This window comes from Phoenix dactylifera, chromosome 16 (genome assembly GCF_051530095.1).
Source record: "Phoenix dactylifera cultivar Ajwa chromosome 16, Ajwa_hap1_PhDact_Kaust_v1.1, whole genome shotgun sequence".
Classification (NCBI taxonomy): domain Eukaryota; kingdom Viridiplantae; phylum Streptophyta; class Magnoliopsida; order Arecales; family Arecaceae; genus Phoenix; species Phoenix dactylifera.
In genome coordinates, this window is record NC_143205.1 from 1,314,528 (window position 1) to 1,329,985 (window position 15,458).

The window sequence follows — 15,458 nt, forward strand, 5'->3', positions numbered from 1 at the left end:
GGGGAAGTATTATAGTATTGAAGTAGACCGAGGAATCGCGATCTCAACTTTGGCTTCGTCGTCGTCTCCGCTCGGCATCGGAGTTGGGATTGAGACTGGGATTGGGATCGGCTCCACTGGAAGAACGAACGAAGGACCGATTGATGGGGGAGCGCTGCAGTACTTGGAGGAGCAGCGGAATGCGCGGCCGGAGTGGCGGAGTGGTACGACGCCATGGCCGACCTCTACCAGAAGAAGCTCTGGCATCAGCTCACCCTCAAGCTCGACCAATTTGTCTCTCTCTCCATCGTCCAGGTCCGCATCCCCTTCCCTCCCTCCTAGGGTTTCCAACCTTTCTCTTTTCTTGTCTTTCTATGTTTTTTCTTCAGAAAAGACGATAATTTTGAAATTTGCCTTGTTTTGATTCGTTTGGTCGGAAAAGGTGGGATTTTGGGTTTCAAAAGTTGGAAATAGTTAGTATTTTGATGCTTTTCTAGTTGCTGTCTCGGTTGGATCCGTGGGGAATCGGTCGGATGAATGTACAAGAGATTGGATTCGTGGACGTCGTGGATGCTTCATGAAGTAGGTGCAAACGCGAAAACTCTTACTTTTACCATCAATTTGATGCTTTTTGTTATTAATGGAGACGGATTTCGTACGCCTCGAATTTATTGTGCATCAGGCTGAAAGTGATCGTCATGTACTAATAGGTAAATATCTTGGTTTCAGAACAAGTGGTCGATGTAGAGATTGCCTTTGGTGGTTGTCGGTATTAAGAACAAGTGGGAGAGAGTTTGTATGAGATGGAGACGATGGTTTAGATGTTTAATGGAGAAACAGGGCTTAAAAATCTTGTTGCTGGAATTTGGACCCGGGGGCGACCGCTGGGCCGGGAAGGAGGAGCTCCGGTGGGAATCGGCGGTGATGGGTGACGGTCCGTCGGGGTGTGGCGTCCTCTGGGAGACCTGCAAGAAGTCGGTGGCCGGGGTCTCCGGCGCCGGCCCTCCGATGCTTAAGTCAGAGGGGGCCAGTATAAGAGTGGAGATAGCAGTAAGAAGTTGGAGTTCTCCTTGTTCAGCCCCCCCTCAAATGGAGGAATTCCCCTTTTATAGAGGAAGCTGGGTTACCTGTGATGTGACGGGGCAATCGGCCTGTCGTATAGTCTGGCATGTAGTAGAATTAATGTTCGATCGTGTGAGTCAACACCGTTACTGTTGGAGATCAGGCCGGAGCCCTTAAGTCGTCGTCGAGTCATGCCATCATCAGCGATTAAGTGGGTTTGCCGTAAGAGGCTCGACGTCCGTAGACGACAGAAGCCATACGCTTTAATCGTTGAGTGAACCGGAGATCGGGAGAAGTCATACGTTTTGATGGCTGAATGAACCGGAGATCATCATGAACCATACTCATTTAATGGTTGAGTGCGCCGAAGGCCTGCAGAGGCCACGCGCATTAATGATCGGGTGTGCCGGAGGCCTGCGAAGGCCATGTGCATTAATGGCTTGACGACGGTAGCAGGATATGGTGAGATTGAGTATCTGGAGTAAGGCTCCTTTAAGGGCTTAAGCTGGGGTCGAATACTTAGGCAAGGCATTTCGGAATTCAGCACCTGGTCGGGTGCCGAGCCGAGGCAGTTGCCGAGTCGGGCGCCCTTAGTTCGAGCGTAGTCAGGTCGGCGCCTTCTGGTCGGCGCCTTCCGGTCGGGTGCTTCCTGGCCGGGCGCCTTCTGGTCGGCGCCTTCTGGTCGGAGACGATTTGGGTTTTCCCCCAACACTACCCCCGACTTTCGAGCTCGAGCTGATTACAGGCTCGAGCGCGGGAAGTAGTTTGAGTCGTGTTAATGCGGTTTAGGAAATTTTTGAATTACCGCGCGCTTCGAGGCGCTTTTAGTGGGCGGCGTCTCCTCTTTCTCGAGACGTTTCATCATTAGGTAACCTTCTGGCTTCTCGAAGCGTCCTCGCGTCGTGGGCTCATAATGGGACCACACGACCCGATGAGGTGCTTTTATGTTCGAAGCGTCAGCTCGAATTAAATACAGTACGTTAATTCTCGGAGCCGACACGTGTTATGATCTAGGCGGGGAGTAGCGCTCTGCTTCGCAGATCTGGGCCGTCAAAGGGGTTTATATATAAATCCCTCCTTGGCCATCTCTGATTTTCCTCCCATTGTCTTCATCTTCTTCCTGTCTCCTTCTCAGTCCGAAGCGGCCGATTCTCCATCATCTCCGGCGAATCTCTGCAGGTATCCTTCTTTTCATCCGCTTGGGACCTCTCCCTTCTTCCTTTTCCCTCTCTCTTTTTTAATGGGGCTTGGTCCGAATGAGGTTGGGTCCACAATGAGTGAGTTGGAGGTGGAGATGTGCGAGGAATGGTTTTTTCCTCTGCGAGGGTTCCGTTTGGAACCCGCTAGGTCGGGGGACCGGGTAACGGACCCCCCTGTAGGTCGGATCGGAGTGTACTCGGAGGCACTCTGGGCCGGCCTACGATTTCCTCTTCATGGGTTTGTGAACGAGTTGCTCGGGGAGTACGAAATCGTCCCCGCGCAACTCGCTCCGAACGCATGGAGGACAATCATCGGGTTCTTGTCCCTGTGTATGGCGTACGGGATCCCGTTTTCCGTGAATGTCTTCCGGAGACTTTTTTCACTAAAGTCTAACCCGGAGGATGGAGAGTCGCTCTACATCGCCCTTCGGGCGGGTCGGCCACTCTTTCATGGCGCCCCGTCGTCCATTCATGATTGGAAGAGGAAATTCTTTTTCTTGGGTTTCGAGCGACCATGGGGGTTCGACCCTAGGTGGAGGCGGAGCCGGCTCAAGATCGCTAACCAACTCCCCAGGCTTTCCTCGCGCGAGCAGGGAATCCTTAACACTATCCGCAGCCTCGGGGATGGCATTCTTCTGAGCGGCCTCGTGAGTGAGGATGCCCTAGTCAATGTCGGTCTGAGCTCGGCGCGCCCTCCGGGTAAGGGTGGTAATTTTTAAGAAATTTTCTCCTTTGCCTTTTTCTCACAATATTTGACCAGCTCCTTTTGCTCATCTTTGCAGACATTGCAAAAATGGTGACCAAGAGCAACGTCCTGTATGCTCGTTTTCAGAAAAGGACAGCCGAGCTTGCGGGAGAACAGCCTGGGCCAAAAAAGAAGGCGAAGATCTCGGCTACTGTGCTCGCCGAAAAGAGCGCTCCTCGTGCCGAGCACTCCGAGGCTGGTCGGGGGGAGGCTCAAGTTCTAGAGGCACGAGCTCTGCTGAAGCTACGATGGCGCTTCCGTGCCCGGCGCCGATTTCGCAAGTTCCCGGTCGGCCGGGAGTTCCGAGCCTTGACCAAAGGGGAACGAGCTCTACGGGAGCGTCCGTGCTTGCGTGCCCCTCCCCAATCCCACAGCAATCGGATCGGCTGCCTGACCGACCCCAACTCCCTGGTCCCGAGCCAGGGTGCAGCCAGGAGGCTGTGGAACCGCATCCGCCGAGCCCAGCAGGGCCTAGCCCACCGGGCCCGCCGGGTAATCAAGGTCATCGGGAGAGAGTGCCCTACGCCCCTGGCTGGGCGGTCTTCGAGGGCGATTCGGCTCTCGATAATCCCCAAACGGCGCGTGAGGTTTTTCGGGTTGCACTACTCCCGGCCGACCAGGCCAAAATCCGGTCCATGAACTATGGCGCTTTCATGGACACGACCCTTTGTTCTGCCGTCCGAGTAAGTTAAACCTTTACATTTGTGCCAGTTTGTTTTGAACTGGACTTGTTTCTCATCTCCCTCTTTTATAGCACCTTCACGAGATCGAGACGCTGATGCATATAGTCCAAGACTCCGGGACCGGGCCCGAAGGCATCAGCGCGGGCAGGAGGAGGCCGAGGCAAGGTGCCTCGCATCCGAGGCTGAGCAAAAAGTGCTCCAGACGAAGGTGGAGGCGGCCGAGGACGAGATTCGGGCTCTGCCCGCCGAGCTCGAGGAGGAGAAGGGCGCACACGCCCTGGCCAGGTCAGAGGTGCGCGCTGTAGAGGCACGTCGGGCCGAGGTCACTTTGATGCTCGCTATCCGCGAGCAAGAGGTGAAGGAAGTTCACCTCAAGGCCCAAGAGCTCGAGGCCCGCTTGTCCGAGGCCCAGTCCCTGCTCGCCGTCCGCGAGTAGGAAGTGAGGGATCTGGAGCGGAAGGCCGAGCAACGCGAAGCTCGGGAGAAGGAGGCCCGGGAGCAGGCCCAAAATGCCGTTAAGCTCTTCCGTGAATCGGAAGAGTTTCGCGACCTGCTGGAGGAGGAGGGTGTGAACGGGCTCATCCAGGGCTTCAACGACTTCCGTAACCAATTACGGCGACTTCTCCCCGACTTCGACCTTGATCTGCTTCAACCGGGAGCGGGGGTTGAAGAGTCAGAAGCGGGTACTCCGGCGGTCGACGAGGCCGCCGAAGAGGCTAGGCTGGCTACCGAGGAGGGCCCAGCGGGGGCGCCCGAGGCTGCTCCCGAGGTCGCCGAAGACGGTCGCGCGGGGATTTTGGCTGCGGAGGATCCAGGTGTCCCCGAGGCCGCCGAGGACAATAGGACCGAGCCCTAGGACAGTCGTTTTTTGCATCTTTTATCATTTTTGTAAAGAAGGATGGCCTTCACATTGTTATACGGCCAAGCCTCAATTTTGTACTTAGCCTTCGGGCTCTCTCTTAAATAAATATCCTTTTCCAAACTTGCACGATTGGTCCAAGTTCCGATCCTCAGTAAATCTGAATTTCTCTAATCGAATTCGCTTTAAGTTTTATGGACTTGGGTTCTGCGGCTTCAACTACGTCCGTTACGTAGTTAGACCTAAGTTTAGGTTATTTGCCAAGTCCCTGAGCTCGGGTCCTAAGTTTCCGTTGCTCGGACCTTCGACCAACGATGTCGCGGTATCTAGATCCAAAAGATAATACACTCAGGCTTATCAAGCCTTCTCGAGCTCGGCACAGAATTCTGCCGAGCCCTAGGACCAAAGGTCACTAATCCGACTCGAATTTTATTCGTACTCTGCGAGCTCGGACTTCTAGTTGCCGGGGCGGATTGTCGGACTTCCCCGACTTAAGCGGGTCTGATACGGGTCCCAAGCTCGGGACAGAGTTTCGCCGAGCTGCCATATAAACCGAGTTACGGTTCGCCGCCGAGCAGTGCATGCGGGGCGGATGGGACCAGGCGACGATCGGCCCGGCCGAGCGCCCTGGCGCTAGTCGAGATTTTATTTATGCACTTAGTCGTTGCAGGAACAAATAAAATAATGTAATCATAATCTAAAATGTACCTTTTGTACTGTTAGAGTCGAGCATCCCCTGCTGAGGTTGACAGTTTTGCTTGGCCATTTTTGAGGGTGCTCTCCTGCTCGGGGCCCACTTCCTGGGGACGCCGGCGCATTAGGAGAATTGGTCGCCATCAAGGATGTTTATTACCAATCACGAACGTATAGTCGACCACGAACATTTTGTCGATCACGAACGTTTTGCTGATCACGAACATTTATTGTCGACCATGAACATGTATTGTCGACCACGAACATGTTGTCGACCACAAGCATGTATTGCCGACCACGAGCATGTATTGCCGACCACGAACATGTATTGTCGACCACGAACATGTATTGCCGACCACGAACATGTTGTCGACCACGAACATGTATTGCCGACCACGAACATGTATTGCCGACCACGAACATGTTGTCGACCACGAACATTTTTGGCGACCACGAACGTTTTCGGTGATCACGAACGTTTTCGGCGATCACGAACGTTTGTCCGGGGGCCGCAAAGGTACTACCCCGTCATCCCGAGGTCGAGGGAGCTCGAGCTCACTGTCGACTCGTCGGGGCATCCCGATCGTAGTCGAGGAGGCGCCGCGGGGGGACCGCGAAGGTATTACCCCATCGTTGAGCGCCACGGAGGGCCACGAGGGCACTGCTCCGCCTTCCCGAAGTGCCGAGGTATTTGGTGGAGATCGAGACCGAGCTCGAAATCGGCGCTCCGGAGTTTCGCCAAGGCGCCCGGCTTCGCTCAATGCTGGTTGACGAGCTGGGCCAAGTCTGGGAGTCACGAGACATATAAGCATTAGGAGAAATTTGGCACAATTGAACAATTGCAAATAAGCCATGGTAGAAAGGTGAGATTTATGATTGAAACGGAGAACCCCTTGGGGTTCTATTGGTAGTACACCCGGAGATTTTCGGAACTCCAACTTCGTGGAATGGGGGTCCCGTCGAGAGATTCCAGCTTGTACGCCCCGGGTCGTTGGACTCGTGCGACTCGGTAGGGTCCCTCCCAGCTCGGAGCTAGCTTCCCTTGCTCGGCCGGCTGGGAGGCCTCAGCTCTTTTAAGGACGAGGTCCCCCGCTTTGAAGGATTTGACTTTGACTTTAGCGTTGTAGTATTGCGCTGTCTTTTGCTGGTACCTCGCCATGCGAACTCGGGCGGCTTCCCTCGTCTCCTCGATTAGGTCCAGGTTATTTCTGAGCTGCGAGGAACTGGAGCTGGCGTCATAATGCTCCACCATCGGAGAAGGGAGTCCGATCTCCAGTGGGATGACGACTTCCGTTCCATATGTTAAATTGAAAGGAGTTTCGCCGGTGGGGACACGGAACGTGGTCCGATAAGCCCACAGGACATTATACAGGTCTTCGACCCACTGTCCTTTGACTGGTCGAGCCTGGCTTTGAGCCCCTGCAAGATAGTACGATTTGTTACCTCGGTTTCTCCGTTCGTCTGAGGGTGCGCGACCGAGGTGAAGCGGTGGTCGATGCCAAGCTCGGAGCAGAACGCTCTAAAGCGAACGTTGTCGAACTGGCGGCCGTTGTCTGATATGAGGATGCGGGGGAGTCCGAATCTGCAGATTATTGACTTCCAGACAAAATTCCGCATCTTCTGCTCGGTGATCCGGGCGACTGGCTCGGCTTCCACCCATTTAGTGAAATAGTCGATGGAGACGACTAGGAATTTCCTTTGCCCGGTTGCTAGAGGAAATGGTCCCAGGATATCAATTCCCCATTGGGCGAAAGGCCAAGGGGAGCTGATAGAGGTCAACGGGGCCGAGGGTCGGCGTTGGACATTGGCGTTTCTCTGGCATCGATCGCATCTTCAGACGAAGTCCAGGGTATCCTTCTGGAGTGTCGGCCAGTAGTATCCTTGGCGCAAAATCTTATGCGCCAGTGCTCGTCCCCCCAGATGATTTCCACAAATCCCTTCATGGACTTCACGCATTGCATAATCCGCCTCTGTCGGACGGAGACATCTGAGGAGGGGAGAGGTAAAAGATCTCCGATAAAGCTTTCCCTCGTACAATATGTACCGGGCGGCGGAACGCTTTACTCGGCGAGCCTCGCGTTCATCACTGGGGAGGACTTCATCTCGCAGATAGCTAATGAGCTCGTCCATCCAGCTCGGCTCGACCTCAATGCAAAGGGCCTGCTCGGGCTCCTCCGTTCTGGATTTTTGGAGATACTCCAACGCCGCTGCTTTGGGAAGCTCGCTCATGCGAGAAGACGCCAACTTTGACAGCTGGTCTGCTCTGAGGTTCTCCGACCTGGCAATATGTTGGATGCGGAAAGAACTCAAGGTCGAGGTGAGGTCCCGCACCTTCCAGAGATATTCCTGCATTGTGGGGTCTCTGGCTTTAAAGTCACCCAAGATTTGGTTCACGACTAGCTGAGAGTCGCTGAAGACCCTCAGGTCCTTCACTTCTAGCTCCTTGGCCAACTTGAGCCCGGCGATGAGTGCTTCGTATTCCGCCGACTTTGACAGCTGGTCTGCTCTGAGATTCTCCGACCTGGCAATATGTTGGATGCGGAAAGAACTCAAGGTCGAGGTGAGGTCCCGCACCTTCCAGAGATATTCCTGCATTGTGGGGTCTCTGGCTTTAAAGTCACCCAAGATTTGGTTCACGACTAGCTGAGAGTCGCTGAAGACCCTCAAGTCCTTCACTTCTAGCTCCTTGGCCAACTTGAGCCCGGCGATGAGTGCTTCGTATTCCGCCGCATTGTTGGAAGCGGAAAACTCGAGGCGTAGAGCCTGCTCGGCAACCACTCCATCTGGACTGGTGAGGATGAGACCCGCTCCGCTACCCCCGAGTTCGAAGAACCATCGACGTGCAGAGCCCATGCCGAGCTCGGGGTCTGCTCTATTGGCGCGGGCTCGGGTTCGGGCTCGGCCTCGTCCGGCACAGTGCACTCGACTATAAAGTCGGCGAGTGCCTGCGCCTTGATTGCCAGTCTGGGTCGGTACTCGAGGTCGAACTCCCCGAGCTCGATGGCCCACTTAGTAGTTCGACCCGCACGGTCTGATCTTTGCAGGATCTGCTTCATCGGCTGGTCGGTGAATACGGCCACTGCGTGGGCTTGGAAGTAAGGCCGGAGTCTCCGAGCTGAGACGATCAAGGCAAAGATGGTCTTTTCCAGCTTGGAGTATCGGGTCTCAGCATCCTTTAAGACCCGACTAGCGTAGTATACCGGTCTCTGAAGCTTATTCTCCTCTCGAACTAGGACTGAGCTCACTGCAACTGGGGAAACAGCCAAGTACAGGTAAAGGAGCTCACCCTGCTGAGGCTTCGTGAGCAAAGGAGGAGAAGCGAGAAGGTGCTTGAGCTCTTCAAAAGCTTGCTGGCACTCTGCCGACCACAAGAAGTTCTTCGGCCGCTTGAGAGCCGTGAAGAACGGGAGACAGCGCTCGGCTGATCGGGAGACAAATCTTCCGAGAGCTGCAACCCGTCCCGTAAGCCGCTGTACCTCTTTAACTGTTCTCGTGGGTACCATCTCTTGGAGCGCTCGGATCTTCTCAGGATTGGCTCGATTCCCCGTTGGGTAATCACGAAACCAAGGAACTTGCCCGCGGTCACTCCGAATGTGCATTTCGCGGGGTTGAGCTTCATCTGGTACCTCCGAAGCATGGTGAACGCTTCGTCGAGGTCAGCCACATGGTCGTTCGCTGTTCGACTCTTCACCAACATGTCGTCGACGTAGACCTCCATGTTTCGGCCTATTTGGTCTTTGAAGATTCGGCTGACCAGCCTTTGATAAGTTGCTCCAGCGTTCTTTAAACCAAAGGGCATCACCTTGTAGCAATAGGTACCCCCGTCGATGATGAAGGCTGTCTTTTCTTCATCTTTTGGCACCATCCGGATCTGGTTGTATCCGGAGAAGGCGTCCATGAATGCCAACAGCTCATGTCCCGAGGTGGAGTCCACGAGCTGGTCGATGCTGGGGAGTGGGAAGCTGTCCTTTGGGCAGGCCTTGTTCAAGTCGGTGTAGTCCACGCACATACGCCATTTTCCGCTAGCCTTTTTGACGAGGACCACATTGGCGAGCAACTCTGGATAGGATATCTCCCGGATGAAGCCAGCCTTGAGGAGTTTATCAACTTCCTCGGCTGCTGCTCGTTGTCGTTCGGGGGCGGCACCTCGCTTCTTTTGTCGCATAGGCTTGCAGGTTGGTTTTACTTGGAGTCGGTGAACCAAGACCTCCGGATTTATCTCCGGCATATCCGCGGGCGACCAGGCGAAGACGTCCATGTTGTTCCGCAGGAAGCTGACGAGGCGATCTCTCTCGCGATCATCGAGGCCAGAGCCGACCTGCACGGTTAGCTCGGAAAAGTTTTTGCGTAAAGGAATTTGAATGAGCAGCTCACCAGGCTCTACCCGATTCTTCTGAGGGCCGACCCGTGCCTCTAAAGTTTCGGCCGACGGCTGGTCATCCGTTGTCGGAACTGACACCTCGGCCGGTTGTTTTGCCTCGTGGGTCGCCATGTAGCATCGTCTCGCTACCGCCTGGTCCCCACGGACTTCGCCGACTCCAAGGCTGGTGGAGAATCGCATGAGTAGGTGGCGGGTCGAGACCACGGCTCGAAGAGCGTTGAGCCCTGGTCACCCGAGGATGGCATTATAGACTGAGGGCAAACGCACTACGAGGAAATCCATCCTCACGGTACGTTCTCGGGGGACGAGTCCGACCGTGACCAGGAGATTGACCTCGCCCTCCACAGGGACCGAGTCTCCAGTAAATCCGACCAGCGGGGTGTTCATCCTTCGTAGTTGCTTTTCTGTCATCCCCATTCTAGAATAGGCGTCAAAATACAAAACATTCGCCGAGCTTCCATTATCAATTAAAACGCGTTTTACATCAAATCTGTTCATAACCATCGAGACGACCACATCATCGTCGTGGGGAGTTTCGACTCCCTCCAAGTCCTCATCCGAGAAGGAGATGGTTTCGGAGGCGCGCAGGCGCTTCGAGGTGGCCCCTTCCTCTATAGCTCCGCCTCGAATGGTGTTGATAGTGCCGGCGATGGGCCTGTTGGCATTTGGATCTTCGGGCTGTGTGGCATTCTCCGCTGGCCTTTTCTTTTCACGCCGGTTTCGCACGAACCGGTCGAGTACTCCTCGGCGAATGAGTGCTTCGATTTCATCTCGGAGCTGGAAGCAGTCCTCCATATCATGGCCGTGGTCCCGGTGAAAACGGCAGTACTTCCGGGGATTACGCCAGGCTCCGGGGTCTCGCCTTGGAGGCGGAGGCCGGAAATAATCCCGTCCCTCGATCTCCATGAGAATCTCAGTCCGGGGAGCGGTAAGGGGAGTGTAATTTTCGTACCTCCCGTTGGGTGTGCGGAGCCGCGGTGGTGATCTCGGGCGAGGTGGAGACCTTGGTCAGGGCGGTCCCCGCAGTCGGGGTGGACTCTTCAGATGGGGCGGGTTCTTGGCTCGGCGCGGAGACGGGCTTCTTGGGTGGCCACGCTCCTCACGACGCCTTTTTTGCTTTTTGGAGGTCTGCTCAGCTCCGCTCCGTCTAGAAGCGACGGCTTCCTCGGCTTTCGCGTACTTCCGCGCCCTGACTAACATCTCGGTGAGGTCGGCTGGGAAATTCTTCTCAATAGAGAAGAGAAACCTATAAGACCGGGCTCCAGTCTTGAGTGCCGACATAGCTATGGACTGGTCCAGCTCGCGGACCTCCCAGGTTGCAGCAGTGAAGCGGTCCAAATATTCCCTGAGCGACTCCCCCTCCTTTTGCTTTATGTCGAGGAGGGAGTCTGAAGTTCGTCGCTGGGGTCGGCTGGCAGCAAAGTTGGTGGCGAACTGCCTGCCGAGCTGCTCGAAAGAGGAGACCGCGCTGGGTTTCAACCCGGCAAACCAAAGCCGAGCTAGTCCCCGAAGCGTTGCCGGGAAGGCCTTGCAGAGCATGGCCTCCGAGGATCCCTGCAGCGCCATCAGGGCCCGATAACTTTTCAGATGGTCGAGGAGGTCGGTCGTGCCATTGTAGGGCTCCACCTGGGGCATTTTGAACCTCGGCGGGACCGGCTCGTCCTCGATTTGTTGGAAAAAAGGGGACCTCGTGGTGAACTCGAAGACACCCTCGCGCCCCACCCTCCTCCTGTGGAGCGCTTCGATCTGGCGCTCCAGTCTCTCGACTTTCTTGTCGAGCTCGTCACTCTGGGGGATCACCGCGGTAGTCCGCTCGGGCGCAGGCTGCCCTAGGACTGACTCGGCCTCTGACGGTTGTGGCCAGTCGCCAGGACCCCTCACTGGGGGTTCTCTCTAGGAGGATACTCGGGCATAGAGATCTTGGCCCTGGAGGGCCAGTCCACTTGCGGGGGGCACCGGCTGAACCGGGGCCTGAGGTAATGGTGCTGTCGGGACGCCCCCAGGTTGCAGGCCTTGGACAATAACAGCCAAGGCCTGAACTTGCTGCACCAGGGCATCAAACTGTTCCGGCCGAACTTGGGGGGTCGAATCGGCCGGAGGTGGTGAGTTCTGGACAGAATGTCCGGGACTAGATGGAGGACGTCGGGAGGTATTAGAAGCTCCCTTGCTTCTCAGCTTCATGGCCGCGACTTGGGCCCTTCCTCTAGCGCCAACTGTTGCTGGAATTTGGACCCGGGGGCGACTGTTGGGCCGGGAAGGAGGAGCTCCGGTGGGAATCGGCGGTGATGGGTGACGGTCCGTCGGGGTGTGGCGTCCTCTGGGAGACCTGCAAGAAGCCGGTGGCCGGGGTCTCCGGCGCCGGCCCTCCGATGCTTAAGTCAGAGGGGGCCAGTATAAGAGTGGAGATAGCAGTAAGAAGTTGGAGTTCTCCTTGTTCAGCCCCCCCTCAAATGGAGGAATTCCCCTTTTATAGAGGGAGCTGGGTTACCTGTGATGTGACGGGGCAATCGGCCTGTCGTACAGTCTGGCATGCAGTAGAATTAATGTTCGATCGTGTGAGTCAACACCGTTACTGTTGGAGATCAGGCCGGAGCCCTTAAGTCGTCGTCGAGTCATGCCATCATCAGCGATTAAGTGGGTTTGCCGTAAGAGGCTCGACGTCCGTAGACGACAGAAGCCATACGCTTTAATCGTTAAGTGAACCGGAGATCGGGAGAAGTCATACGTTTTGATGGCTGAATGAACCGGAGATCATCATGAACCATACTCATTTAATGGTTGAGTGCGCCGAAGGCCTGCAGAGGCCACGCGCATTAATGATCGGGTGTGCCGGAGGCCTGCGAAGGCCATGTGCATTAATGGCTTGACGACGGTAGCAGGATATGGTGAGATTGAGTATCTGGAGTAAGGCTCCTTTAAGGGCTTAAGCTGGGGTCGAATACTTAGGCAAGGCATTTCGGAATTCAGCGCCTGGTCGGGTGCCGAGCCGAGGCAGTTGCCGAGTCGGGCGCCCTTAGTTCGAGCGTAGTCAGGTCGGCGCCTTCCGGTCGGGTGCTTCCTGGCCGGGCGCCTTCTGGTCGGCGCCTTTGTTCCGGGATGACTTGGGTTTTCCCCCAACAAATCTAATATGCTAAAATATGGTCTTTATGTTGTTCTGTCTCTTAAGATGAGAGATAAACAATTGTTGATTTGCAGCCATTTAAAGGCATCAATGTAACCAATACTTTATTTTTCTTTTCGTTTTTCCTTCCTTTCTTTCCTTTTTTGGGGAGTGGGGGTGGTTGATAGGAGGAGGTTACTATTTCACAAACAAGTCCAAACTGGAGACTGCAACTTTTGTTTCATTGGTTTCATTGTTGTCCTAGTTCTGATCTTTACGTGGTGTTATTTTCATATGGATTTTTCCTGTTAACACCCAAGTACTCATTGTTGCAAAAGTATTAGCTTTCAATATTTCAGAAACATGAAACCGATGATCCCCTCCAAGTGATACATTGATCGTTGAGGAATATTACTAAGTATATATTATCATTTTGCCACCATAATTTCGAAGCTCACATTGGTTTTAGTAGAATGTAGAATTTGTTATCTCACCTGAATGCAATCTATGGTATACCATACAAGGACATCTTCGGACTTATGAATGATACTTTTCCTCACATCCCCGCCCCCCCTCAAAAACAAAGAACATCTTTACATGTAGCTGTGATTATTTTCATTCTCTCCCTTTTGCTTTCTCTAACTGAGGATTACTGTTTTTTATTTAGAATAAAAATTTGTTCAAGAGGTTACACTTCTAGTCACCCTTTTTTGTGGATTTCTAAATTTACAGTTTATCTTTATAATGTAGAAAAGTCTTTCAGACTTTTAAGTTGGTGTTTTCAGGGGATTTTCTGAATTGCTTTTCTTCGTTAACCTTTTGTATACTATTGTTCTTGTTATGAAAAGTATGCCCCTACCATTTGCTGATGCTCTAGTTATTACCTCTGTTTTAACTTTTTTTCCTTTTTTCCTGTACAGGCAGGCGATTGTCTCATTCAGCTGTATCACAACTTTATTACTGACTTTGAGACGAAGATCAATTTACTGAAACTTGCACATTTTGCTGTGATAGTTTCACGTCAGTATTCAGAAAGGGAAGCTGCCATTAGCTATCTTGAAGGGGTGATTGACAAGCTGCATGCTACTAGAGAGTTGCGGATTGAGGAGCCTATTCTTTATGTGAAGATGCAAATAGCTGCATTTAACCTTGAGGAAGGGAACCAGAAGGAGCGTAAAAAACTTTTAGAGGATGGAATGTCTACATTGGATAGCATGACTGATATTGATCCTTCTGTTCATGCTAGCTTTTACTGGGTATCTTCTCAATATCACAAAAGTCACCAAGAATTTGCTGAGTTCTATAAAAATGTTCTCCTTTATTTGGCATACACATCAGTGGAATCTCTTTCAGAATCATTTAAACTGGTATGTCTGAAATCCTTGTAAGCAATTATGTCTCTTTAGAAAGGTATAAGCTGATGGAAAAAATTCTGTGGCTTTATATTAGCATATGCTTATATGCTACTTCCATTTGTCCATTTGATCTTACCTGTTTATTTGCCCTCATAATATGTTTATGCTCTCAAAATGCATGTTGGCCATCTTATGTCTATCATATAATGTGAGAAGGATGGTCCTTAAGGTAAGTGCTTGAGGCAGGACCAGACATTGACATTTCATGGAACCTTTTATTAAAAAATAATGCTATTTGCAAACTCCTGCCATTCCATCTCAGTCAAACCATGCTATGTTGCACCACAACTAACCAACCATTCCTTTTTGTCTCACTTTTTATCATAATGATCCACCTAAATTCCTTACCTTGCATGATGATTATAAAACCTGAGGAACAACTATTTTTTTTTTTTTGGCTATATCGGACGACTTATACAAGTTTAGTATGAATACATCCAAAAAAGTTAAAATATAACAAGTCATGGAGCGCTCTAGGCAGCTCTTCCTCACCAGCCCAGAGAAGCCCCTCGGAGTGATTGGCCACACAAGAAGCCATCCAGTCTGCAGCTCCATTAGCCTCCCTATAGACATGCTTGGCCCGTAAGGTAATGTCACCGTTTGCCATGCCCCACATGTTCCGGAGCAAGGGGTGGCGGCCACCAATATCACCAGTGCACTCTTGGATCCAGCCGATCACTGTAGCCGAATTACCTTCGATCAAGATTGCGTTGGCCAGCAGCACATGCCGAGCATGACACAAACCAGCCCAAGCTATCCTTAGCTCCAACCCAGGGACCGAAATACGAAGATCGGGTACCTTCTGGCTGCCACCACTCTAGAGTCCGGGTCTCTGGTCATGAAACCTATTCCACCCATCCTGCCACCATCCAAAACACATCTATTGAAATTGACCTTCTGGAAACTGGAGGTGGGGGGTCCCAAGTGATGTACACGATCTGAGATGCTGCAAGAGCAGAGGTAGAGCCTCAGGTATCCCGAGCTATCAATGGCTTGCCCGATAGACCTGCATGGGTGTTCTCTACAGCCTGCACTCGGGCCCTCTCCATGACGAACCTTGGTGAATGCATATTTCTGTTAGGTCATGAAACTAAGTTTTTATATCCAATAATAAATTAACCAGGACATCATGGTGGGGTGCCTTTATATGTGAATATACATTCAGCATATGTATGGTCTTAAAGAAAAGAAGTAACAGGATATGTGCTTGGATATCACATAAGAATTTACATGTTATGTGTATATGATAATATATTTTATGCTGCCTATCTATATAACCTCCTTCAAACTCTATACTAAAAACTTGAGAGAAAGAAGATGCGCTTGACATGTCTTAAACAAC

The 15,458-nt window shown here is 52.7% G+C and overlaps 1 protein-coding gene across 8 annotated transcripts in view; it reads left to right on the forward strand.

Annotated features, from left to right (window-relative positions):
• The window catches only part of LOC103721646 (26S proteasome non-ATPase regulatory subunit 13 homolog B-like), a 29,233-nt gene continuing 13,775 nt past the window's right edge, over positions 1-15,458 (forward strand). For 2 of the 8 annotated variants that reach the window (XM_039114709.3, XM_039114708.3), the window contains exons 1-2: positions 1-294; positions 13,622-14,068. In XM_039114709.3, coding sequence (XP_038970637.3) covers positions 214-294; positions 13,622-14,068 — 528 coding nt within the window. In that variant the 5' untranslated portion in view covers positions 1-213. Of the gene's footprint in view, positions 295-378; positions 562-13,621; positions 14,069-15,458 lie in introns of those variants that run through there. The other 6 variants (XM_088712647.2, XM_088712648.2, XM_088712644.2 and 3 more) reach the window with 6 other exon arrangements.